Source organism: Prionailurus viverrinus, chromosome A1, assembly GCF_022837055.1.
Source record: "Prionailurus viverrinus isolate Anna chromosome A1, UM_Priviv_1.0, whole genome shotgun sequence".
NCBI lineage: Eukaryota > Metazoa > Chordata > Mammalia > Carnivora > Felidae > Prionailurus > Prionailurus viverrinus.
In genome coordinates this window covers 86,485,665-86,512,603 of record NC_062561.1, presented here as the reverse complement: position 1 = coordinate 86,512,603, position 26,939 = coordinate 86,485,665, and the positions used below count along the sequence as shown (strand labels likewise).

The following is a 26,939-nucleotide window of genomic DNA, read 5'->3' as shown; positions in this document are numbered from 1 at the left end:
TTATTCTGTGGCTCCTCTGATAAAAATTTTGTGTTTCATGGATTCATTGAGTATCCTAAGTCTATTCTCGTGACTCATAATTCTTTTTCTCTCTCTTGTTGAAGTCCATAGTTTCCCTTATTCTACATTGTTAATCACTTATTTGTTAATCTGCTTCTTCTATTCTTGTGTCCATTGCATTCAGAATGTTTCAAATCTCAATTATTGCATTTTTCACTTCTGACTAATTTTTTGTTTGTTTACCTCTTTTATCTCTTTAAAGATATAAAGGGTCTCTTTTATCTCTTTAATGAGATAAAGACTTTATGGGCCTCCTTTAAATCTTCCAATTTTTTTCAAGCCCACCTAGAATCTTATGATGGCTGCTTTAAATTATCCTTCAGGAATAGTACCTTTATAGGTTTTACTTAGATCTCTGATTTGATATTATATTTTTGTGTCATACTAGATGATTTCTCAGTCCTGGAATTTTCTCTAAATCTCTGACTTTCAGTGGTTCTAGGAATGCCTGTTACATTTCCTGCTACTGAGAGTAGTTGCTTTATGAGGGGTCATATAGTGTCCAGGACCTGATGCTTTAGGGAGTCTCTCTGGAGTGACCTACATATACTCTGCTCCTGTATTTTGGCTGCACTATCATTTATGCCATTCAGCTTGAGAGGTAGACTTTGCCTGACTTGGAAGTATTTGGACCTTTGCCAGAGTGTGTCTAATTTTATCTAGGTATGCTCTGGTCTGCTTGTTAAATAAGAACTGATGTGACTTCAACTACGACTGAAGCTTTGCATAACACTGATTGTGAGACATGGTTGGGCAGCATTTCTGCTTGTCCTCTGAAGAAGAAGCTTGTCTAGCTGGGACTGAGGCACACTTGACAGATGAGGGGAATAGTGGCTGAACACAGCGGGAAGGACTTGGTGTAAGCAGGGTAGGCAGCCAGTCTCAGCACTGTGGATTTACTAAATGTTGTTCTGTGTTTATGCTGAAAGGTGGGGGATTGAAACATCAACAACCAAATCCTTTATCTCCAGTGAGGGGTTATTGCATTGTTGCTCTCAGAGAAGCACTGTCAGAAAAGCAAAGAAGCTTCCCCTGTGTGTCTCCAGTGTTGGTGTGTTTCAGATCCTCATCTTCATGCTGTTTGCCTCTAAGTTGTTTGCCTGACTTTTAGCCAGGAGCATTGCAGTGCTCTCTGGCCTCTTTCTCAACCAGGCCACTGACCTTTAAATCTCCAGATGTTAAACCTGTTGAAAACAACAAAACAAAACAAAACAAAACAAAACAAAACAAAACAAAAACACCTCAAGGATATCAGTCCCTCTGTTTGTCCCAGCCAATGGCTTTGAGGAAGTCTCCTCCTTGTGCATTCCCCTGTGTTTTCCTTGCTCTCATGTCTTTCTCTGCAGCCAGGACTCTCTCCCCTCCCCAGCACCTAGGGTCCATGTGTCTCCAAACCATATCTCTTCATTTGCTACTTTCCTTGATGTGTCCTCTTTTCTCCGTCAAGGGTGGGCTTTTTCTATCAGTCCTCAGTTTGATTTCTTGGGTATTCAGAATGATTTGACAGTTCTCTAGTGTGTTTGAGGAAGGAGAAAAGCCTGGGAACCTCCTATTATGCAGCCTTCTTAGCTCTGAAGCAGGCAAACTTGATAAGGAAGGAAAAGCTGAAGGTATCACTCTCCTGGTTTTAAAGTATAATATAAAGCTACCATAATGAAAACAGTACTTTTATTGGCACTAAAGTAGACAAATAGATCAATACAACAAAATAGAAAACCCAAAAACAATTCCACACTTATACGATCAATTATTCAATGACAAAGAAGGCAAGAATATACAATGGGGAAAATACCCTTTCAATACCTGATGTTGAGAAGACTATACACAGATACTTACAAAATAATGAAATTTGACCATTTTCATACCATAGACTAAAGTAAACTGATAAATGGTGAAACATGTAAATGTAAGATCTAAATCATAATCCTCTTAGAAGAAAACATAAGCAGTAAATTCCTTGACAACAGTCTGAACAATAATTATTTAAACTGATTCTTCAGGAAAGGAGAGAAAAAAAAAAACTGTTAAGACTGTCCCAAAATAAATGTTTTTTTCCCAAGCAAAGGAAACAACTAACAGAACGAAAACCTAGTGAATGGGAATAGATATTCCAATCATATATCTGATAAGAGACTAATATCCAAAATATATAATAAAATCATGTGATTCAATAACAAAAACTCAAAGAGCCCAGTTAAGAAATGTGCAAAATATATGACTAGAATTTTACAAAGAAAGACATACATATGGCCCACAGTCACAGGAAAATATGCTAAACATCACTAACCATTGAGTAAGTATGTATCAAAACCACATACTGATATAATCCAACACCTGTCTCAATGGCAAGTATCAAAAAGGAAACAATACATGGCAAAGACATGGAAAGGGAATACTGTGAACTCAGTGGCAATATAAATTATTGCACCAATTATTGAAAACAGTTTGGGTTTACCTAAAAAAATAAAAATAGAATTACTGTATTGTCTGGTACCTCCAGTACTAGGCATTTATCTGAAGAAAATGAAAACACTAACTCAAAAAGGCATTCACTCTCTTATGTTTATCACATCATTGCTTACATAACAAAGATATGGAAGTAACATATTATCCAATGAGACTTGAATGGATAAAGATAACATAGTAATTTTGTGTACATATATAATGGAAATTTACTTAACCATAAAAAAGAATAAGACCTTGCCATTTAAGACAGCATGGGTATGTTTAGATGGTACTATGCTAAATGAAGTAAATCAGAAGAAGAAAATCAAATAACCTATGGTTTCACTTACATGTGAAATATAAATATCAAAACAAACTATTAAACAAAACAAAGCAGAAACCATTATTAAATACGGAAAGCAAACTGATAGTTGTTATAGGGGATGTGGTGGGGATGAAACAGGTAAAGGCAATTAAAAGTTTTCATTCTCCATGTACAAAAGAAATAAAGCATGGTTATGTAATATACCCCATATGGAATGTACTCAATTGTACTGTATAAATTTTGGATGGCAATATATAATAAATAGACTCATTTTGCCTATGATTTAATAAAATATATAAGCATAGAAACACTGTGTTTTATACCAGAAACTGATAAAGTACATCATATCAATTATTCTTCCATTAAAAAATAAAAATATTCCTCGGTGAATAAAGGTTTAAGATATTCACATTTTGTACTCTCCTAAGCATAGGTATGAGATACAGAAATATATACTTTACTCTCATTCTCTTTGAGTGACTTCATATGTTGTAGACTCTAAGTCTAAACACTTCTCTCTTGGCCAGCAAGAGAGTGGTACACAGGATGAAAAGCAAGAGATGGCTAATGTCGGGAAAAGATGGGACCCCCAAATAAGGGTCCTTGCTCCATTTTCATTAGGATCAGAAGGCTTACAAACATGGTGATGGACGTGCACAAAGAGACAATGAAACTGTGAACATTAACTTAGGGACATGCGGGAAAGGGAGTCTTGAAGATATTCTGGGCTAGGGGTTTGCATTAATACAAAACAAAATCTTGGTGCCGGTCAGTCAGGAAGAAGGTTATTTACAGAGGACAGGAGGACCACCCCTGTTTATCCTAGCTAGCCTAGGGGATGAGACAGTAGGACACATGATCTCAAGGTTAATAAGTGCACCTTTTCTTTTCTTAAGCATCTCCACTCGGGAAAGCTTCATCTGCAGTGCAGTGCAGCTGTGTATAGCACAATTTCCCTGTTTACTTAAGTTGGTCCTTCCCTCCTGTGGAAGCAGCTTTCTGCTATCATACTACATTGGGGGGAGTTTTTGCCCTGAATGCTTAACCTTGCTTACCTTATATACCTTTGTATTGTGGGCTTTTGTCCCTCACTCTATTCTGGGTGTTTTTGCATCTGCCTCTCTATCCTCGCATCCTAATCTTGTTTACCCAAACTCGGGTGTGAGCACCCTCTGGCTTTGTATTTCTTTATGCCTTGTTAACCCATGGGTATAAGCCCAGGGAGTTTCTAAGCTTATTCCCCACAGTTCCTGTTTTTGTTTCTTTGTTTGTTTTTCTTGGTTCTTCTAGTTTTGTATTTGGGAACCATCATAATAAGCTCCTGGTTCTTCCTTTGCTTTTGGGTGGCCTGAAGAGTAATTCTGCAAAGACATAAAAGGAGGCATAGTAAAAGCATTCTACTTCTCAGAGTTATTCAGAATTTGAGATGGGTGCTAGCCATAAGTGAGAAAGGATTTAGGTCACACCACATTTCCCAGGAATAAGCCCATTCATTTTTAAGCTGATCCTCTGCATATTGTAGCTGTTGGCTCAATGTCATATCTAAATTTCTATATTGTCAAGAGGTGGGAAGAAAAGACACTGCGAAGGTGTGTCTGGACAGCATCCCAAGACTGGGAATGATTATAAGGAATTCCAGTCATGCAAATATGCTGGTAGTTAGGGTCACAGGGCAGTTTAGAGTGGGGAAACAAAGCCTCCTGTTCCTTTCTCATAAATTACACTGTAGCCTCAAGAGCCTTGAGGGCGGTCAAGACTTGTTTATCAATGGAGATCTGGCTTAATAAATTCTGTGGTAGTGTTGACCATAAATTTATTAAGGACATTGGCTGTCTGGATAGTATGATGTAAGCTGACACAAGATGCAGGGGCAGAGGCGATAATGCCTACTGCTGCTGCTAGGATGCCCATGATTAACAGGCCAATTTTTTTTTCCATACAGCAGAGCACCAGTGTTGAATAAGCTTGGAATGAGCACCTAGTCCTGATGGATGCATATAGATATCAGAGCTATTAAAAGGAACCCAGGCTGAGACGCGCTAAGTACTAATAAGGAGGAGATATTTAATTGGATGACATTATTATTACTTACACAAGACACAAACCAGCCTTGGGAAGTAGAGATATTATAATTATTTCCAAGTTGCCATATCTGTAAGGTGGAGGTAGCAAAGAGAATGTAGAGAGAAGAGACACAAATAGTGGTCCATTGTACAGGGAGGCCCAAGTTAGGTTAACATGCTGTTTTACGTAAATTTCACAGTGGCTAATAGTACAAGTGAAGAGGGGAAGACCTAGCGTCCAAAGATTAACAAGACAAGATTCTTTAATTTTACTTTATAAGCAGAAATTATAGGGTCAGACAAACCTCCATCTTTTCAAAAAATACTCTCCTTACTAAACTGGTAAAAGGATATGGTCTTATTAGAATATATTGTTTCAAGATGTCCTCTAGGACCCATGTCAATAATAGTCCAATTTCCCCAGTAAAGATTATGATCAGTCTCTCCATAGCAGTTTGTCCGAGGAATAATGTTCCAGGGGTGGTCTGAATATTTGAGACTAGAGCAAGCTACAACATTAGGAGTGTGAGATATGTTTTTTGTTGAGGTATACCAAAACTTGCAGCTGAGAAAAAAGTAATATTGTCTGGGCTTGTAGAGGTTTAGGGCTGTACATGTAAAAGCTAGTTGGTTTTTAGTTTAAGGAAAGCATATAAGTTGTTGAGTTTAGAAACACACATAGGAGGTGCTGAAGTAAGCCACCATTGAGGTCTTAGCATATAAAGCCAATGCTTTTGTTCAGGTTGGAAGGGAGGGTTAAGATTGGCTCCTCCCATGAACTCAGTGTCATTTTTGCTAATAGGAATATCCTGGTCTAGGAGTGTTAAGCTATCAAATATAGGTGGGTTAAGGAGATGAGCCCAATATGAATATGGAGCTTGGAATGGACAAAAGAGGGCAAGGAGTATCATCAGAGTTACCCATATTGAATTTCTGTCAATGATGGAGATCATGGCTATCAGGTGCGAGTCAGAGGTGTATGCAGTACCATTGTGTTGTAAGAGGATGCTGGCCTGTTTAGACAGGTGTTTAAGGCTGCCCCATATTATATCAGGAGGAAGGACTTGCTTTTGTGGAGTGGTTTCAGGATGAGGAGTCCATGAAGAGGCTTCTTCCATCTTGAAGAAGAGGGCCAGTGACTGCTCACTCAGAGTCATTCTCTGGAAGTCTTGGTTCATTGGAACATATCCTAGGGGTCTCCACCCTGCCACAGTATGGCTTCACCAACTGACAGGGGATCCACAGTGGTTCGGAATCTGAAAGAACACAAACATACCCTCAACTCCAGGTGAGAAGTTTAGTGGGCCCAGACCATGTGCACCCCCCTTCAGGGGTCTTGTACAACACCATAGGGTGAGAGGGCTTATCTTATTTTGAAGAATATCACTCAGCTACAGTTAGTCTTTGAGGATTAAGATTTTTAAAGTTAAGAGTAATCATAGTATAATTAAGAAGGAGCTGAGGTTTTAATGCAAACAACCAGGGGTATCTCCCCCTTTTTGTTTTATGTAACATGTTTTTGAGCATAATATATGCTCATTTTAAAATTGTTTCGCTTTGTGGATTATAAGGAATAGGTAATTCTAACCAAGGTTTAAGTAAAGCAATTTAAAAGGATGTGTTGTCTTGTTGTTTTACCCTTTTAATTAAAATTATATTCATTTTCTTATTTACTTATTTATCGCCATTAACAAAAATGTATTTTTTCTCTGGTTGTCATAGGATGCATTAATTTTATTTAAGCTCAACAGTAACTTACTTATTGATCATTGGCAATTGAAGGAGGGGGCTAAAGGGCCAAAGTCAAGGTCTATCCCCCTGTTTTCTCAACAATGCCCACATAAATATGTTTCATCCATGTGGACATCCATTTGTGGCATACAATGGACTAAGTTTAGTAAAATGGCTCCCATGTATCTTAGTAAAAACTCTTCATATATCATCCATCTCTCACATGCCATAGGCACCCATTTCTCTGCTAAACAGGAACAACACAAATGTGGAAGACTGAGGCTGGCAACCTCATTTTGATGAGTATTGTCATTATTTTACCATGACATTTTTCTCCTTTGGAAAAAAAGGAGGCGGAATTATAATTGTAACCCTGTGTACTTTTAAAATCCATTTGTTTATGGGGCGCCTGGGTGGCGCAGTCGGTTAAGCGTCTGACTTCAGCCAGGTCACGATCTTGCGGTCCGTGAGTTCGAGCCCCGCGTCAGGCTCTGGGCTGATGGCTCAGAGCCTGGAGCCTGTTTCCGATTCTGTGTCTCCCTCTCTCTCTGCCCCTCCCCCGTTCATGCTCTGTCTCTCTCTGTCCCAAAAATAAATAAACGTTGAAAAAAAAATTTAATAAAATCCATTTGTTTTAACCTTAGTCCTTCCTGTCCATACATAAAATTTATTTTTAAAGATTTTTCTTTACAAACATTCTACAACTTTTCTTTGCATTTAGATTTTGTCCCAAGACATTTTTCTCCAAGTAACCAGTCTCGTTTAGGACAAAATTACTTTCTTTTACCTTCAACAAAAATATAGTTCCATTTCTTATATTTTTCTTTCATATCTCCTTCTTTTCTAGATACAGAGTTGCTTTTCTTATTTTTATCAGTTTTAACTACATTTAGCAGAATTTTAACTGTTAGAAACCTTAGTCTCTACTGAAAACTAAGAAGTGATCAATTGTGAATTGTCTGTTACATCAGAAAAAAAAATAGGTGGTAAACTTATGAATCCTTTAAACATAAAGCATGAATTTAAACATTTATTTATTTATTTATTTATTTATTTATTTATTTATTTTAAGAAGTCAGAAACATAAATCCATGTTTAGTAGGCAAAGCTTTATCATTCCATTTGATTTGAAAGAGATCTACATGTCCAATGAACTCAATTCAATTTATCATTTATTTAAAATGTTAAAGGTTTAGGTCACCAAAGACACTGAAAGCTATCTTAACAATTACCTATGAAAACTATGAGGCGAACAAAGTTAACCATTATTTTAAGTTATCCTTTTGTTAATAAATTGGAAGAGAGATAACATGAGCTTATTTGAACTTAAGTAAACCTTAGTAGAATAAAGTTTTATAATTTGAAAGACATGCCTATATTAATAATATTTCATCTATGTCCCCTTAAAAGTTTACCACTGTTAATATTTTCCTATGGAACCAGTGAAGAAATCTAAAATTTAAGGGAGTATTTTTTTTTTTTTTTTTTTTTTGCTTTTTGATAGCCTGGGGAGAAGGAGTTGATGACCTCTGAGGTATTGAAGAGATGAGCAGATACCAATTTTTGTTTTGTTTTGTTTTGTTTTGTTTTGTTTTCCACTAGTGGAATTAGGCAGTATATGTCAGGCCAGAGAAGACTGGGAAGTTCCCAGAAACAAAAGGAGTTTTGGCAGCTGCTTAGGAATATTCCTTAAAATCTCCATTCCAAGGTACACTAGGCAGAGACAATTGGCTCTATTCATCATAGTCTTTAATTCAGGAAATGAATGAGAGAGAGGCCCTTAGATATAATTAGAGTAACCAGAGAGCATAGGGAGAAACGGTGAGAGAGAGGGAAAGAGTTAGAGTCTCCTATATTAGGGATAGCCTGTGTAAAATACACTGCACTATTTCAGCGCATTGCTTTACTGACAATAATTGGAGCTGGGCTTGCTACCTTGGTTGGGAATACTGCCTCGTGTCAGACAATTGTTCAAAAGACACCAGAATAGCAGCAGCAAAGTTCTGCATAGCACAAGCCACACAAGCATCATGAAATTCCTGAGCAAAGACAGCATATTGGGCTGGAATCAGGATGATTTTCACGAGACAGCCCCAGCAACAGACACACTTGGAATAAGTGCCACAAATAGTTTCCAAAATACCTATCGTAAAAGGGATATAAAGGCAGTAGAGTTGAACTGCTTCCTGTAATTCCTTTACTGTTTGGAAGGGCAAACTTTCATGGACATATTGTCCATTTTGCCTCACAACAGGAAACAGCCGGGATTCACAGGCCTTATGGACTTCTTTAAGGCACTTTTGCATTGGGGTAAGGACCTTATCAGAGTCGGTTGATGAAGTTTTTTGAGGCTTGATGTCGTCCCACCTTTTGGGGGGAGGAGGAGTATCTGTTGGCTGTAAAAGTGCCAGAGGCACAGCCTGATTATAGGTGGACCAAGGTTTTCCATTCATCTTAGATAACTCTCTATCTTCATATACGGTGTCTGAGCTCAAGGGGAGAAGGCAGTGCAGATGATGGACCAAGTGAGGTTTACTTCAGGGGGGCATTAGCCCCTTAAGAATGCCTGGCCTTTAATATTTTCCCTACTCATTCCCACACATCAAAATCATAAGTTCCTGGTTTGTGGAACCAAGGGCAATTTTGTTGGACACCCAGCAACAATTTAAGGAGAGCCTTATAGTTTGAGTCATCCTTGCTGTCTCTCCTAGTGACTGAAGAATTCAAATATAGAGCTTTTGTTCAGGGGCTAGAGAGTCAAGAGCTAGGGAGTTTCCTATGGGAGATCTTTCAGAGAGTTCTGCAACAGAGAATCCTAATATAGTTTCACTTTATCTCTTACCTCAGCAGGTAGAGACTATACCAGACGTGTTTTTTTTTTCTTGGAGCTTCTTTTTTTTTTAATTTTTAATGTTTCTTTATTTTTGAGAGAGAGAGAGAGAGAGAGAGAGAGCAGTGGAGGGGCATAGAGAGAGGGAGACACAGAATCCCAAGCAGTCTCCAGGCTCTGAGATGTCAGCACAGAGCCTAATGTGGGACTTGAACCACAAACTGTGAGATCATGAACTGATATGAAGTCTGATGCTTAACTGACTGAGCCACCCAGGTTCCCCTTTTTCTTGGAGCTTCTTACCTGTTTCATGGCATCCTACACTCCTTGTGTCTCACCTCCTGACCATGTTGGCTCATTGCCCACATTGGCCAGTAGTCCCCCTTTCCTTCTATCATGTTGGGATCACCATCTGTCATAGGTTCTAAGTGTAACGTTCTCTCTTAGCCAGCAAGAGAGCGGGGTGAAGGATGAAAACCGAGAGATAGAGAATGTCCTGGAAAAGACAAGAGCCCCAAATAAGGGTCCTTGCTCCATTTTCATTAGGATCAAGAGGCTTACAAACATGTTGATGGACGTGCACAAAGAGACAAGGAAACTGTGAGCATTAACTTGGGGACGTGAGGGAAAGGGACTGAAAGGTATTCAGGGTTAGGGGTTTGGGTTAATACAAAACAAAATCCTGGTTTCAGGAAGTCAGGTGGTTGGTTGTTTACAGCAGACATGAGGCACCACCTCTGTTTATCTTAGTTAGCTTAGGGGATGAGACAGGTAGGACATGTGATCTCAGGGTTAACAAGGCACCTTTTCTCTTGTTAATCACCTATGCTCTGGGTAGCTTCATCCACAGTGCAGCGCAGTGGTCTATAGCCCAATTTACCTGTTTACCTAACTTGGTGCTTCCCTGCTGTGGAAGCAGCTTTCTGCTACAGTACTAAAGGGGAGTGTTTTTGCTCTGAACACCTAATCTTACTTACCTCATATATCTTTGTATTGTGGGCCTTTGCCCCCCTCTCTATTCTGGGTGTTTTTGCACCCCCTGTCTATTATGGATGCCTTTGCACACCACTCTCTCTCTTGGGGACCTAATCCTGTTTATCCAAACTCGGGTGTGAGAATCCTATGGCTTTGTACTTCTTTATGCCTTTTTTACCCATTGGTGTAAGCCCAGGGAATTTCTAAGCTTATTCCCCACATTCCTACAATGGTCATATCTATAATATTTAATGTAAGAGAAATAATGATTGAAACTGTTTCAAAATTTTGAAATGAGATGGTAATACTTGTTACAGAGTTGTGCTTTGGAGACACTTGATGGAGGGCAGCTCAGAACTACTAAATACCCAAGAGATCACACTCTTCTCTGGAGAATATCACCCTCGGTGGTGCTGGAGGGTCATGACTCAGACCTCTCTGAATCATGGTACAGGTTCTCAAACTCTGTCAAGTATCTCTACTGGGTCAAAGTTGTATTTATTTATTATCCAGCTGCATAGCACTTGGATCACACACACAAAATACATAGTTTCCAAATTCCATCTGTCATGTGCTGAACCACCTTCACAGAGCAATGAAATGTCAGAATTTTTAGTTTCACTCTCTAACTTACTTGTGTTTCCTTCTTAAAGGTAAACTCCAGGAAGAATGTGGTAAGTCATTAATTACTTCCTTGTGTTTATTGGATCGATCTCGATATCAAAAGATAAGATTTGTTAGAAAGAATATTTAGGAGAAAAACATTTGGTAAAGATAGAAGGAAATAAATACTGATTACAAATTTGGGGTTGTGCATTTCCTTATCTTTGTCTTCATTAGGTTAAGTTTCCATGAGCTCTGTTGGATCATTGGGTGTATAATACCAAGGAGTTTGCAAGTATTGCTTTGATTCTACAGAGAGGAGAAGCTGGTTAATACCTGGGCAAAATAGAAAAGGAAGGTCTGCAGTAACCCACCAGAAATCCTGAACAGGCACATGGTGCTACATTTCAATGCAGAGCACAGCCTGGTCCACCATCCAAATCTCTACTAATGTTACCTATTCTCATTTTTTGTTGGCTAGTTTCCAGCATACGTTGAACTTGCCAATCCATGTCATTGAAACCGAGAAAAGCAAGCTTGTGTCAAATGCAAGTGTAGAATCTTTTTTTCTCTTCTGCATTTTGAAAACATCCTCATGTTTTGAGGATTCTTTCTAGCCTCCTCTGACCCCCTCACATTTTAAATCTTTCCTCATGTGCTACAGACGAGTTTCCAAGGTATGAATGGGTGTTTGTATTATCATCAGTGTATGCTCTCTCTGAAGTGTCAGGGAAAATTCATGTCTTTCAATGCAAGGAATTCTTCTTGGAATGAGTGATGAAGACTGATTCACTGTAACAGGTTATTCCTGACTCTGGATATATTCCTCTCTCAAAGGCTCGCTCATCCTGTCCCAGTCTCTTGAAGTACAGATCCCATGTGTAATCTGGATGAACTTTTCTTAGGGAATATCCTATCATGAGCTCCACACAATCAACAGATGGAGGGACATAGACCGACTTAGTTCTTGTAGAAAGGAAACTGTAGACAATGGAATTATGAGCATATTTCATGATACTCCAGAGTCCCTTAGAAAAAGTCTGTTTGAGATGATTGACACAAGTCCTGCTTCTTTTTCCTCTTCTCCAGCTCTTATTTTTACATATTGCTTAATATTGTACCAAGTCAGAGGTTGAAAGATTTTAGTAAAGTCTATTTCTTTGGAAATTCTTCTATATATACTTTGCTGAATATTATATATTTTGTTTTTACACAGACCTCTTAATTGAACAGAAAGGTGAGTAGTATTTGTATATATTTTAGAGGCAAACATCATAGAAAAATATACTCGATCAACTAAAATTTAGCAAACGATTTCTATATCATAAACTATCAATTCTTTCAATTGGTCTCCCTGTATAACATTTAGTTAGTTATCAGTTGAAACTAATTTGTTTCTGGTAATGTTATAAATCATAGGTTGTGTAACCAATTTTCATTTAAATACAGTCACACTGTGGCATTTTTGTTGAAATATTTTATCTGTTTATTACATATTTGTTTTTAAGGGCTGAAGAAAGTATTCAGATATTCCTTTATGATTTTTTCTACTATGACTTCCAAAATGCATAACCATACCTGAATTTTGGTCGTCAACTTGGTTTATAATTCCTAACTTCTTTATAATTAAATATTTATAGATGCTAATTTGTACTTTATGTGATAAGACAACAACCAAATATATAACAATCAAGTTTTCATTCTTTAAAAAAGATTTACATTTTTCTGTGTTATATGTAAAATTGTTAAATATGATCTTCATATGTTTTGATATTCTGTATCCAGGTTGTTTTGTTTGTTTTGATTTTTTTTTGTAACACTTGGCCTTTTTACTTAAGAGAAACTCGACTTTGTTACTTAAAAAAATAATTTTTAATGTTCATTTTATTTATTTTGAGAGAAAGATTGAAAGAGCAGGGGAGGGGCAGAGAAAGAGGGATAGGAAGGATCTCAAGCAGGCTCTGTGCTGTCAGTGCAGAGCTATGGGAACTCTAACTCACAGACCGTGAGATCATGTCCTGAGCTGAAGTCCAGAGTCAGATGCTCAAGTGACTGAGCTGCCAAGGTGCCCTAGGGGCATGTTTCTTAGTGATTTTATCTCTGTGCCTTTGCACTTGTTTTTCTCTATTCCTGAAATACTTTATTTCTGTGCTCATGTCACAATTAACTGTGCTTTCCCTGTCGGAACTTGGTGAATGATCACGACCACAGAGAGGGATCTGAGTACTCTATGGAATCCCACAGCCATGCAGTCTCTCATTATTGCTTAGCATGGTGCTTTGTGCATGTGACAGGTCAGAGTTCTGTGTCCTCCTTTACTGAGGGAGCCTGATCCATGCAGAGCTGAGGGCGGCCAGTCCACAAATATCTATTGAGTGGAAGAAATGATTTTTATTCATATTTTTTGTCGTTTTCTGTTTGTTTTCCTCCTTGTTTTTCTAGATTATGTAGGAAAAGAGAACAATATTTCCATTGCTATCCTGTTCGATGGCTTAAAGATCACATAACACCTAAATTACAGAATCACATAGGTGAAAATTAATCTCTTACATTGGCTTCATCTCATAGTGGTCTGAAACTCATGTCTTTGGACATACAACTCTGGGTGAGGTGAGGCAAGGTGAAGAATCTTTTCTTCACATTTCTGGCAGCTATGCCAGAAATGGGCTTGCCCAGGAGACTTCCAGTTAGGATCTATGTGACCTCAGGACAACCATGTGGAGTGTGGATTTCATACCCCATGTGTGGATATAAATGGGGTGGGAGTTGGGAGGTAGCAACTTGATGAATACAGCAAAATCCTCCTTAAATGAAAGAGTCAGTATTTGAGCATTTAAACACACAGATGACCCTCATGTGAGACCAATTTTTCTCCTTCGCGCCACCAACCCACACTCCTATACTCAGTTATCTTTCTTGGAGAATCCACAAGCTTCATGGGAAGTGAGAGGCAGTAGCAGACCTGAGGCAGAAGTGGCAAGGGACATTGCATGGCCTGGACAGTTAAATATTCAAAATATGCATCAGAAAAATAATTTGGCATAGTTTATTTGCAAGGATAATGGTGACATTTAATGAGATTTGTACCTTGCATGAACTTAATGATTTCCAAGTTATTCTACCAACCAGTTTTAAAGGCACATAGAACTATGTGTAGTATAGTCATATTTGGTCAAATGTTTAATAAATATCTATTGTGAAATTGCACTTATTTCAATGAATGAGGTACTTTCCAGGAAACATACTATACTATTGCTTACTTAAGACACTTCCTGGGGCACCTGGGTGGCTCAAATCCCTTGGGCGTCTAACATCGGCTCAGGTCCTGATCACAGGGTTTGTGAGTGGGAGCCCTGATTCAAGCTCTGTACTGACAGGTTGGACCCTGTAGCCTGCTTCAGATTCTGTCTCCCTCTCACTCTGCTCCTTTGCTCTCTCTCTCTCTCTCTCTGTCTCTTTCTCTCAAAAATAAATAAACATTAATTATAAAAAATAAAGAAACTTCTCAAAACAAGGCTAAGGAAGACATTTGCTAACTCTTTGAAATAATAAAAAAAAAGAGAGAGAGAGTGTGTTATGATGTGTTTGAGGGTAAAATCCATAGGAATTGCATTTCATCTTAAGTATGCTGCCATGTAGAGTTTATTCTGGAGGACAAATCAGCAATAATTTAATAATTTCAGATTAATTTAAGATACAGTTGGTAGGTTTCCACGACTGTATGACTAAACAGCCTGTGGTTTGGAACATTTTAAGATGTGTATCAGGAAACCACCTACTTATTGTCAAAACTCCAAAACAGATGTCTTGAGTTTATTTGGTTCGCATTAAGGATTCCTTACTTGAGCTGAGTATGCTAAAGACTCCGCCTTCTTAATGCAAGGTAAGTAAAACATACCGTCATTCTGAGGAAATCCTCCGTTCTCACTTATTTTTTTTCTTTTTTGTTTTTTACTTTTTTTTATTCTTCATTTTCTGCTTATCAGCTTCCCGATACTAGAAATGATCTCGTGCTAAAATGCGGTCCGTAAGGCCACTTTAACACTACCCTCTTATCTTGGAAAGGATGGATGCAATTTTTAGGTCCTTAGCACCTATTTTCTCAAATTTCAGACCTCATCCAAAAGAGACTTTTTTTAATATCCTCTCTTGTATCTATATAAATGCATTTACAAGTCAAATAATATATTTTTAAATTTTGTGTTATTTTAGTATTGTTATCAATTATTATTATTATTCAGTAAATACATATCTCTTTCTATGTCAGAGAAATATACTGGATCGTCAAGTTTCTGGGTGTCTGTTTTCAAATGTGGACCAAGTTCTGGGACTGATTTTCCATGAATAGGGATAGGAAGGCACTTTCTAACATACTTTTTTGTTTGTTTCTTTCTTTATGTATGGAAAATAGAAGAAGAGAATGGTAAGTTGATATTTAGTTTTCAACATTCCACACTTGAAGTTTTTTTTCATTTTAATAAAACAACAAAATTCAGACATTCCATTTATGGCCCAGACATGTTTCAAAGCAACTAAAATGTATTTCTGCTACTTTTTTAAAAGTGAACATAAGTATTCGTAAGACAAGGAATGATGTAGGCCTAAATGGAAAAGAACAAGATGCATCACCTGGTGGTGCTGAGGGCCGGGACTCAGGTCTTATATCTGCCTCATTCAGTGAGGACAGTCAGCTTTTGTGCATATAATAATTAACCATCTATTGTATACTCAGTGCTTGAGAAACACTGAGGAGAAAAGATTCTCTTCATTATTGAAGTTGCTGTCTTACAACAGATGCAAATTCCACATTCAAATAATAAAGGAAAAACAAATATTCTAAGAGTGTTGTGGAAGAGGATTCATGATGCTCTGAACACATACAATGGTGAGATTGGACTTATTCATGGGGTTGTGGATTTGCTGAAAAGCAACAATGAGGATGAGACTAATTATATTGAAAGGGACAGGTAGGTAGGTCAAAGAGAAAACTGGTACGTGTAAAGCACAAAGCACAATATGCTTATACTTTTCAGAGTAGAAATCATGTACCTTTTTGGTTAGGTTAATTCCTAGTTATCTAATGGTTTCTGGTGTAATTATAAATAAGACTGATCCGTTACTTTCTTTTTCTCCTGGTTCATTGTTTGTATATGAGGAATCTAAATAGAATTCTGCACATTGATTGTGTATCCTGTGACTGTACTAGATTTCTGTATAATTTCTAGAAATTCTTTTGTGAAATCTTTTGGATTCTCTATAACATGTCATTTGCAAGTAGTAGAAGTTTGACTTCTTCTCTATCCATGTGGATGCTTTTTATTTCTTTGTATTGTCTGTTTGCTGAGGCTCAGGTTTCCAGTATGATGTCAAGTAACAGGGGTGAGAATGGATATCTATGTTTGTCTGTCTGTCTGTTTTTTTTTTTTTTCTGACAAATCTTTCAGCGGTTCCCCATTGAGGATGATATTAAGTGTTGGTCTTTCACATATGGTTATTATTTTGTTGATGTATATTCTATCCCTATTTTGTGGAGGACTTTTAATTATTATTATTTATTAGTAGTAGTAGTACTTTTTAAATCAAGAATTGACACCTGGGTTGCCTGAGTGGCTCAGTCACCTGACAGTCTGTATTTTGGTTTCGGGATGTTTTATGATCCCAGGGTCCTAAGATCAAGACCCACATCAGACTCAGTGCTGAAGATGGAGTTGTTTAAGATTATCTCTCTTGCCCTCTTTCTCTATATCCCCCTTGCTTATGCTTGTGCTCTCTATCAATTAAGTAAATGTAAAAAAAGAAAAAGAATTGATGCTGTACTTTGTTAAATGCTTTATCTGCAGGTATTGACAGAATCATATAGTTTTTTTTCATTCTTTTTTTGAGGTGATGTAACACATTGACTGATTTGGGAATATTGCACCACCCTTGCAGCACAGGAATAAATCCCACTTGGGCTTGGATAATGACTGTATGAATGTACTGTTTGATTCAGTTTGCTGGTGTTCCCTTGAGAATTTTTGCATTCATGTTCATTAGGGATATTGGCCTGTAGTTCTCTCTTTTTATTGGATTCTTTGTCTGATTTTGGTATCAGGGTAATGCTGACCTCATAGAATGAATTTGAAAGTCTTCCTTCAACTTCCGATTTTTGGAATAGTCTGAAAAGAATAGGTATTAACTCTTCTTTAACCGATTTATAGATTTTCCCTGTCAAGCAGTCAGGTCCTGGAGTTTTGTTTGTGGGAAGAGTTTTGATTAGGAATTTAATGTCATTGCTGGTTATTGGTCTGCTCAAGTTTTCTCTTTCTTTCTGTTTCTGTTTCGGTACGTTATATGTTTCTAGAAGTTTTTCCATTTCTTCCTTTTTGTCCAATTTGTTGTCATATATTTTTAATACTATGTTCTTTTCATTGTTTATATTTCTGTGGTGTTGTTTGATGTTTCTCATCTCTCCTTTGTCATTTCATTTACTTGTGTCCTTTCTCTTACCTTTCTGATAAGTCTGGCAGGTGTTTATCAATTTTATTCTTATTTTTTTACATCCTGCTCCTGGTTTCATTGATCATTTCTACTATTTTGTTTGTTTGCTTGTTTCAATATCTTTTATTTCTGTTTGAATCTTCATTGTAACTTTCCTTCGGTAGGTTTTAGGCTTTGTTTTTTATTCTTTCTCTGGCTTTCATGTAAGGTTAGGTTTTTTATTTGAGGTGTTTCCTGCTTCTTGAGGTAGGATTGTTCTCTACTTCCTTTGGGACCACTTCTGCTGTATTCCTAAAGCTGTGGACCATTGTGTTTTCATTTTCATTTCTTTGCATGTATTTTTCTTTCTCTTCATTTCCCATGCATTCTTTAAAACCACGTTCTTTACCCTCCTTATATTTGTGCTCTTTCTAATGTGTGTGTGTGTGTGTGTGTGTGTGTGTGTGTGTTTACTTAAGTTTCATAGCATTGGGGTGATAAAAGATGCACAGAGTGATCTGACTCATTTCATCTCAGTGAGGCCTGAGATGTTATCTATTCTGGAGAATGTCCCTAGTGCACTTGAAAAAAAATGGACTATCTCAAAATAAAGGCTTTTTTCTTTCCCCCAAGCAAAGAACACCATTAAAAGAATGAAAACCTAGTGACAGGGAATAGAAAATTGCAATCATAAATGCGTTAAGGGACTAACATCTAAAAAATATAATCAAATCATTCAATTCAATATCAAAACCTCAAACAGCCCAATTTAAAAATGTAGAAAATCTATGATTAGATTTTTCAAAAAAATAAATAAATAAACATACATATGGCCCACAGTCCCTTGAAAATATTTTAACCTGTAGAAGTTTTAGTTTGACTCTGTAACTTATTTGTGTTTTTTCTTCTTAAAGGTAAACTCCAGGAAAAATATGGTAAGTCATTTATTACCTCCTTATATTTACCAGATTTATCACAGTATCTAGAGCTCAGGGGTTTCTTCTTTTTTAAGCATAGATTTCCAAGGAAAACAGTCAGTAAAAATAGAAGGAAATAAATACCAATTAGGAATCTGGGATTGTGTATTCCCTTCCCCTTTGTCTTCATTAGCTTGTTCAAGTGTCCATGACCTCTGTTGGGTCATTGTGCTTATAAACCCTTGAGGTTTGCCAATGTATCTTTGATTCTACAGAGAGGACACGCTGGTTAATACCTGGGCAAAGTAGAAAAGCAAGGTCTGCAGTAAACCCACCAGGAATCCCGAACAAGCACATGGCACTACATTTCAAAGCAGAGCACAGCCTGGTCCACCATCCAAATGTCTACTAAAGTTAGCTATTCTCACTTTTTGTTGGTTACATTGCAGTGTACCTTTTACTTGCTAATCTGCTTTCATTGGAATTGAGAACAGGGAGCTTTTGTCAAATGCACCTGTGGAACCTTTTTTCTCTTCTGCATTTTCAAAACATCCTCATGTATTGAGGATTCTTTCTAGCCTCCTGACCCCTCACATTTTAAAATCTTTTCTCATGTGCTGCAGATGAGTTTCCAAGGTATGAATTGGTGTTTGTATTGCCGTCAGTGTATGCCCCCTTTAAAGTGTCAGGGAAAAAGTACGTCTCTCTATGCAAAGAATTCTTCTTGGCATGAGTGATGAAGACTGATTCACTGTTTCAGGTTATTCCTGACTCTGGATATATTCCGCACCCAAAGGCTCATGGATCCTGTCCCAGTCTCTTGAAGCACAGATCCCATGTGTAATCTCGATGAACTTTTTTGGGGGAATATCCTATCATGAGCTCCACACAATCAACAGGTGGAGGGGCATGGACTGATTTATTTCTTATACACAAGACCTGCTTCTTTTCCCCTCTTCTCTAGCTCTTATTTTCACCTATTGCTAAATATCATACCAAGTCAGGCAAGAAAGACTTGAGTAAAATCTGTTTCTTTAGAAATTCTTCCATACATGCTTTATTGAATGCATGATTATTTATTTTGGTTTTACACAGAACTCTTATTTAAACAGAAAGGAGAGTAGTTTTTGTTTCTATTTAGAGGCAAACATCATAGAAAAATATACTCGATCAACTAAAATTTAGCAAACGATTTCCATATCATAAACATTTTGTTCAACTGGCCTACTTCTATAAGATTAGCTATCCGTTGAAACTATGTTGTATTTGGCAACACTATAAATTATAGGCTGTGAAACCAATTGTCATTTAAACAAAGTCACACTGTGGCATCTTTGTTGAAAGATTTCACCTGTGTTTAAATATTTGTTTTTAAGGTCCCAGGAAAGTATTCAGATATTCCTTTATGATGTTTTCTACTATGACTTCTATAATGCATGTCCATATCTCAATTTTGAACTTCTCCTGGGTTTCTGCTAATTCTTGACTTCTTTGTTATTAAATAGTTATTAATGATAACTTGTACATTCTATGGTAAGATGACAACCAAAATATCACAGTCTAGTTTTGGTCCGTTGAAAGTCTTTACATTTTTCTGCATTATATGTCAAACTGTTAAATATGATTTGCATAAGCTTTGATATTCTGTATCCATATTTTATGGTTTTGTTTTTATTTTTTTATTTTGTTTTACCTTTTGACCTTGTTACTTAAGAGAGCGTCAGTTTTTTTTTTATTTTTTTTAACGTTTATTTATTTTTGAGACAGAGAGAGAGCATGAATGGGGGAGGGTCAGAGAGAGAGGGAGACACAGAATCTGAACAGGCTCCAGGCTCTGAGTGGTCAGCACAGAGCCCGATGCGGGGCTCGAACTCATGGACCACGAGATCATGACCTGAGCTGAAGTCGGACGCTTAACCGACTGAGCCACCCAGGCGCCCCAATTTTTTAATATTCATTTAATTTCATTTGAGAGAAATCATAAGAGAGAAGGGGAGGGGCAGAGAAAGAGGGATAGAACGGATCTCAAGCAGGCTCTGTGTTGTGAGTGCAGAGCTATGGGAACTCTAACTCACAGACCGTGAGATCATGTCCTGAGCTGAAGTCCAGAGTCAGATGCTCAAGTGACTGAGCTGCCAAGGTGCCCTAGGCGCATGCTTCTTAGTGATTTTATCTCTGTGTCTTTGTACTTGTTTTTCTCTATTCCTGAAATACCTTGTTTCTGTGCTCATGTCACAATTAACTCTGCTTTCCCTGTGGGAACTTGGTGAACGATCACGACCACAGAGAGGGATCTGAGTACTTTATGGAATCCCACAGCCATGAGATCTCTCATCACTGCTTTACATGGTGCTTTGTGCATGTGACAGGTCAGAGTTCTGTGTCCTCCTTTACTGAGGGAGCCTGATCCCTGCAGAGCTGAGGGCGTCCAGTCCACAAATATCTGTTGAGTGGAAGAAATGATTTTTATTCATATTTTTTGTCATTTTCTGTTTGTTTTCCTCCTTGTTTATCTATATTATATAAGAAAAGAGAACAATATTTCCATTGCTATCCTGTTCGATGGCTTAAAGATCACATAATACCTAACTTGTACAGAATCACATAGGTGAAAATTAATCTCTTACATTGGCTTCATCTCCTAGTGGTCTGAAACTCATGTCTTTGGACATTCACCTCTGGACCAGGTGAAGCAAAGTGAAGAATCCTGTCCTGGAGCTGCCAGTAATGGGCTTGCCCAGGAGACTTCCAGTTAGGCTCTACGTGACATCAAGACAACCATGTGGAGGGTGGATTTCTTATCCCATGCAAGGATACAAATGGGGTGGGAGTTGGGAGGGAGGACCTTGACAAACATAGCAAATCCCCCCCCCATTAAAAAAGAGTCAGTATGTGAGCATCTAAGCACACAGATGACCCTAATGTGAGACCAGTTTTTCTCCTTCACTTCCATTAACCCACATCCTGTTCTATACTCAGTTTTCTTCAATGGGGGAACCACAAGCTTCATGGGAAATAAGAGGCAGTAGCAGACTGAGGCAGAAATGGCAAGGGACATTTCATAGCCTGGAGAGTTTAGTATTCAAAATATACACGGGAAAAATAATTCTGCAAAGTTTATTTTAAAGGATAATGGTGAGATTTAATGAGGTTTGTACCTTGCATGAACTTAATGATTTCCAAGTTATTCTACAAACCAGTTGTAAAGGCACATAGAACTGTGTGTATTATAGTCAGATTTGGTCAAATGTTTGATAAATATCTATTTTGAAGTTGTACTTATTTCGATGAATGAGGTACTGTCCAGGAAACATACTATATTATTGCTTACTTAAGACACTTCTCGGGGCACCTGGGTGGCTCAAGTCCCTTGGGCATCTGACATCGACTCAGGTCCTGATCACAGGGTTTGTGAGTGGGAGCCCTGATTCAGGCTCTGTGCTGACAGGTTGGAGCCTGTAGCCTGCTTCAGATTCTGTGTCCCTCTCACTCTGCCCTTTCCTCGCTTGCACTCTCTCCTCTGCCTCTCTCTCTCCAAAATAAATAAACTTTTTTTTTTAATAATGTAACTTCTCAAAACAGGCCTAGGGAAATCATTTGCTGACTCCTTGAAATACCAAAAAAAAAGTTACTGTTTTGTGTTTGAGGGTAAAATCCATGAGGCATTCCATTTCACCCTATGTCTGCTGCCATGTAGAGTTTATTCTGGAGGACAAATCAGCATAAGTTCAGATTAATTTAAGATACAGTTGGGAGGTTTCCACCACTGATAACTAAACAGCCTATGGTTAGGACATTTTAAGGTGTGTATCAGGAAACCACCTACCTATTGCTAAAACTCCAAAACATACGTATTGAATTTTTTTGGTTGTTCACATTAAGGATTCATTACTTGAGCTGAGTATGGTAAAGATACCACCTTCTCAATGCAAGGTCAGTAAAACATACTGTCATTCTGAGAAAATCCTCCGTTCTCAGTATTTTTTTTCCTTTTCCTTTTCTACTTATCAGTTTCCAGATATTATAAATGATCTTGTGCTAAAATAAGGTACTCAAGGACAGTTTCAGACTACCTTCTTATCTTGGAAATAATGGGTAAAATTTGTGGGTATTTGCACCTATTTTCCCTAATTTTTGGACCTCACCCAAAAGAGACCTTTTGTAATATTCTGTTTTATGTCTATATAAACACATATAAAAGCCAGATAGCTTTTTAGATTGTGTTATTTATTATTATTATTAATATTCAGTAAATAAATTGCTCTTTCTATGTCAGAGAAATATACTGGATCGTCAGCTTTCTGGGTCTCAGTTTTCAAATGAGAACCAAGTTCCAGGACAGATTTTCCATTGATAGTGATAGGAGGACACTTTCTAACATACTTTTGTTTTGTTTGTGTCTTTATATAGCAAAACTAGAAGAAGAGAAAGGTATGTCCTATTTAGTTTTCAACATTCCACCCTTGATGTTCTTTCATTTTAATAAAACAACAAAATACAGACATTGCATTTATGACCCAAACGCGTTTAGAAGCAGGTAATGTATCCTTCTGCTATTTTTAAAAACGTAACCTAAGTATTCATAAGACAAGGAATGACGTAGGCCTAAATGGAGAAGAATGCGATGCATCATGTGGTGAGTTCAGGGCTGGGACTCAGGTGTTAAATCTGCCCCATTCGGTGAGGGCAGTCATCTTTCCTGCATATAGTAATTATCTACCTATTTCATAATCAGTTCTTTAGAAACACTGAGGAAAAAAGACTCTCTTTTGCCATGGAACTTGCTACCTTACGACAGATGCAAATTCCACATTCAAATAATAAAGGTAAAACAAATATGGAATATGTTATAGAAAAGGATTCATGATGCTATGAACACATAAAATAGAGTGGACTTATTCATGGGATTGTGGATTTGCTGAAAAACAGCAATGAAGATGAGGCAAGTGATATTTCTTTAATATGAAATTTATTATCAAATTGGTTCCCATACAACACCCAGTGTTCATCCCAACAAGTACCCTCCTCAATGCCCATCACCCACTTTCACTGCCCTCCTACCCCCCATCAACCCTCAGTTTATCCTCAGTTTTTAACAGCCTCTTATGGCTTGCCTTCCTCCCTTTCTAACATTTTTCCCCTTCCCCTCACCCCCCCCCCATAGTCTTCTAAGTTTCTCAGGAACCACATAAGAGTGAAAACATATGGTATCTGTCTTTCTCTGTATGACTTACTTCACTTAGCCTAACAGTATCCAGTTCCATCCACATTGCTACAAAAGGCCATATTTCATTCTTTCTCATTGCCATGTAGTATTCCATTGTATATATAAACCACAACTTCTTTATCCATTCATCAGTTGATGGACAACTTCTTTATCCATTCATCAGTTGATGGACGTTTAGTCTCTTTCCATAATTTGGCTATTGTTGAAAGTGATGCTATAAACATGGGGGTAGAAGTGCCCCTATGCATCAGCACCCCTGTGTCCCTTGGATAAATTCCTAGGAATGCTATTGCTGGGTATAGGGTAGATCTATTATTAATGTTTTGAGGAACCTCCACACTGTTTTCCAGAGTGGTTGTACCAGTTTGCATTTCCACCAACAGTGCAAGAGGGTTCCCGTTTCTCCACATCGTCTCCAGCATCTATAGTCTCCTGATTTGTTCATTTAGGCCACTCTGGCAGGCATGAGGTGATATCTCACTGTAGTTTTGATTTGTATTTAAATGATGATTACTGACTTTGAGCATCTTTTCATGTGCCTGTTGGCCATCTGGAAGTCTTTTTTAGAGAAGTGTGTAATCATGTCTTCTGCCTATTTCCTCACTGGATTATTTGCTTCTCAGGTGTGGAATTCAGTGATTTTTTTAAATAGATTTTAGATACTAGCCCTTTATCCTATAAGTCATTTGCAAATATCTTTTTCCCACTCCATAGGTTGCCCTTTGTGGTTTTGATTTGTATTTCCCTGATGAGGAGTGACATTGAACATCTTTTCATGTGCCTGCTGGCCATCTGGATGTCTTTTTTAGAGAAGTGTCTATTAATGTCTTCTTCCCATTTCTTCACTGGATTATTTGTTTTTCGGGTGTGGAGTATGGTGAGTTCTTTATATATATTGGATACTAGCCCTTTGTCCGATATGTCATTTGGAAATATCTTTTCCCGTTCCGTTGGTTGCCTTTTAGTTTTGCTGATTGTCTCCTTTGCAGTGCAGAAGGTATTCGTCTTCCTGAGGTCCCAATAGTCATTTTTGCTTTTAATTCCCTTGCCTTTGGAGATGTGTCAAGTAAGAAATTGTCGAGGCTGAGGTCGGAGAAGTTTTTTCCTGCTTTCTCCTCTAGGGGTTTGATGGTTTCCTGCTGCACATTCAGGTCCTTCATCCATTTTCAATTTATTATTGTGAATAGTGTAAGAAAGTGTTCAGTTTCATCCTTCTGTATGTTGCTGTCCAGTTTTCCCAACACCATTTGTTAAAGAGACTGCCTTTCTTTAATTGGATATTCCTTCCTGCTTTGTCAAAGATTAGTTGGCCATACTTTTGTGGGTCCAATTCTGGAGTCTCTAATCTATTCCATTGGTGTATGTGTCTGTTATTGTGCCAATACCATGCTGTCTTGATGATTACAGCTTTGCATTGGAGGCTAAAGTCTGGGATTGTGATGCCTCCCACTTTGGTCTGCTTCTTAAATATTACTTAGGTTATTCCAGGTCTCTTGTGGTTCCCTACAAATTTTAGGATTCCTTGTTCTAGCTTAGAGAACAATGTTGGCGTAATTTTCATTGGGATTGCATTGAATGTGTGGATTGATTTGGGTAGTATCGACATTTTAACAATATTTATTCTTCCAAACCATGAACACGGAATGTTTTTCCATTTCTTTGTATATTCTTCAATTTCCTTCAAGAGCTTTCTACACTTTTCAGTATACAGATCTTTCACATTTTTTGGTGAGGTTTATTCCTAGGTATTTTACGATTCTTGTAATTTTGAATGGGATAAGTTTCATTCTTTGTCTTTCCGTTACTTCATTTTTAATCTATAATAATGCAACTTATTTCTGTACATTGATTTTTTATCCTGCGACTTTGCTGAATTAATGTATCAGTTCTAGCAGACTTTTGGTGGAGTCTATTAGGTTTTCCATGTCATCTGCAAAAAGTGAAAGCTTGACTTCATCTTTGCCTTTTTTTATGACTTTGATTCCTTTTGTTGTCTGGTTGCTGATGCTAGAACTTCCAACACCATATTAAACAACAGCGGTGAGAGTAGATATCCCTGACGTGTTCCTGATCTCAGGGAGGAAGCTCTCAGTTTTCCCCCATTGAGGATGTTATTAGCTCTGGGTTTTTCGTAAATGCCTTTTATGATGTTTAAGTATGTTCCTTCTATCCGACTTTCTCGAGGGTTTTTATTAAGAAAGGATGCTGAATTTTGTCAAATGCTTTTTCTGCGTTGATTGACAGGATCATATGGTTCTTTTCTTTTCATTTATTAATGTGATGTATCACATTGATTGACTTGAGAATGTTGAGCCAGCCCTGCAGTCCAGGAATGAATCCCACTTTGATCATGGTGAATAATATTTTTTATATGCTGTTGAATTTGGTTTGCTAGTATCTTGTTGAGAATTTTTGCATGCATATTCAATAGGAATTTTGGCCTCTAGTTCTCTTTTATTGCTGGGTCTCAGTCTGTTTTGGGGATCAAAGTAATGCTGGCTTCATAGAATGAGTCTGGGAGTTTTCTTTCTCTTTCTATATTTTTGAAAATCTTGAGAAGGATAGGTATTATCTCTACTTTAAATGTCTTGTAGAATTCCCCAGGGAAGACTTCTGGCCCTGGACTCTTATTTGTTGGGAGATTTTAGATAACTGATTCAATTTATTCGCTGGTTATGGGTCTTTTCAAGTTTTCTAGTTCATCCTGTTTGAGTTTTGGAAGTGTGTGGGTGCGTAGGAATTTGTCTGTTTCTTCCAGCTTGTCCAGTTTGTTGGCATATAGTTTTTTGTAGTATTCCCTGATAATTGCTTGTATTTCTGAGGGATTGGTTATAATAGTTCAATTTTAATTAATGATTTTATCTATTTGGGTCTTCTCCCTTTTCTTTTTGAGATGTGTGGCTAGAGGTTTATCAATTGCTCATTTTTCAGAAAATAAACTCTTGGTTTCATTGATCTACTACAGTTGTTTTTTTTTTTTTTTAGATTCTATATAGTTTATTTCTGCTCTGATTTTTATTTCTCTTCTTCTTCTGGGTTTGGGTGTCTTTGCTGTTCTGCTTCTATTTCCTTTAGGTCTGCTGTTAGATTTTGTATTTGGGATTTTTCTTGTTTCTTGGGAAAGGCCTGGATTGCAATGTGTTTTCCTATCAGGACTGCCTTTGCTGTATCCCAAAAACTGTTGGATTGTTGTATTTTCATTTTAATTTGTTTCCATACATTTTTAATTCCTTCTCTAATTGCCTGGTTGACACATTCATTCTTTAGTAGGGTGTTCTTTAACCACCATGATTTTAGAGGTTTT

General features: G+C 37.5%; 1 protein-coding gene across 3 annotated transcripts in view; it reads left to right on the top strand.

Annotated features, from left to right (window-relative positions):
• LOC125164301 (butyrophilin subfamily 1 member A1-like) overlaps positions 1-26,939 on the top strand; it is a 110,902-nt gene that overhangs the window by 72,145 nt on the left and 11,818 nt on the right. For 2 of the 3 annotated variants that reach the window (XM_047857110.1, XM_047856969.1), the window contains exons 5-9: positions 11,083-11,103; positions 12,249-12,269; positions 15,444-15,455; positions 18,406-18,426; positions 22,819-22,839. In XM_047857110.1, the coding sequence (XP_047713066.1) occupies positions 11,083-11,103; positions 12,249-12,269; positions 15,444-15,455; positions 18,406-18,426; positions 22,819-22,839 (96 nt within the window). The remainder of the gene's footprint in view (positions 1-11,082; positions 11,104-12,248; positions 12,270-15,443; positions 15,456-18,405; positions 18,427-22,818; positions 22,840-26,939) is intronic. The other variant, XM_047857036.1, reaches the window with a different exon arrangement.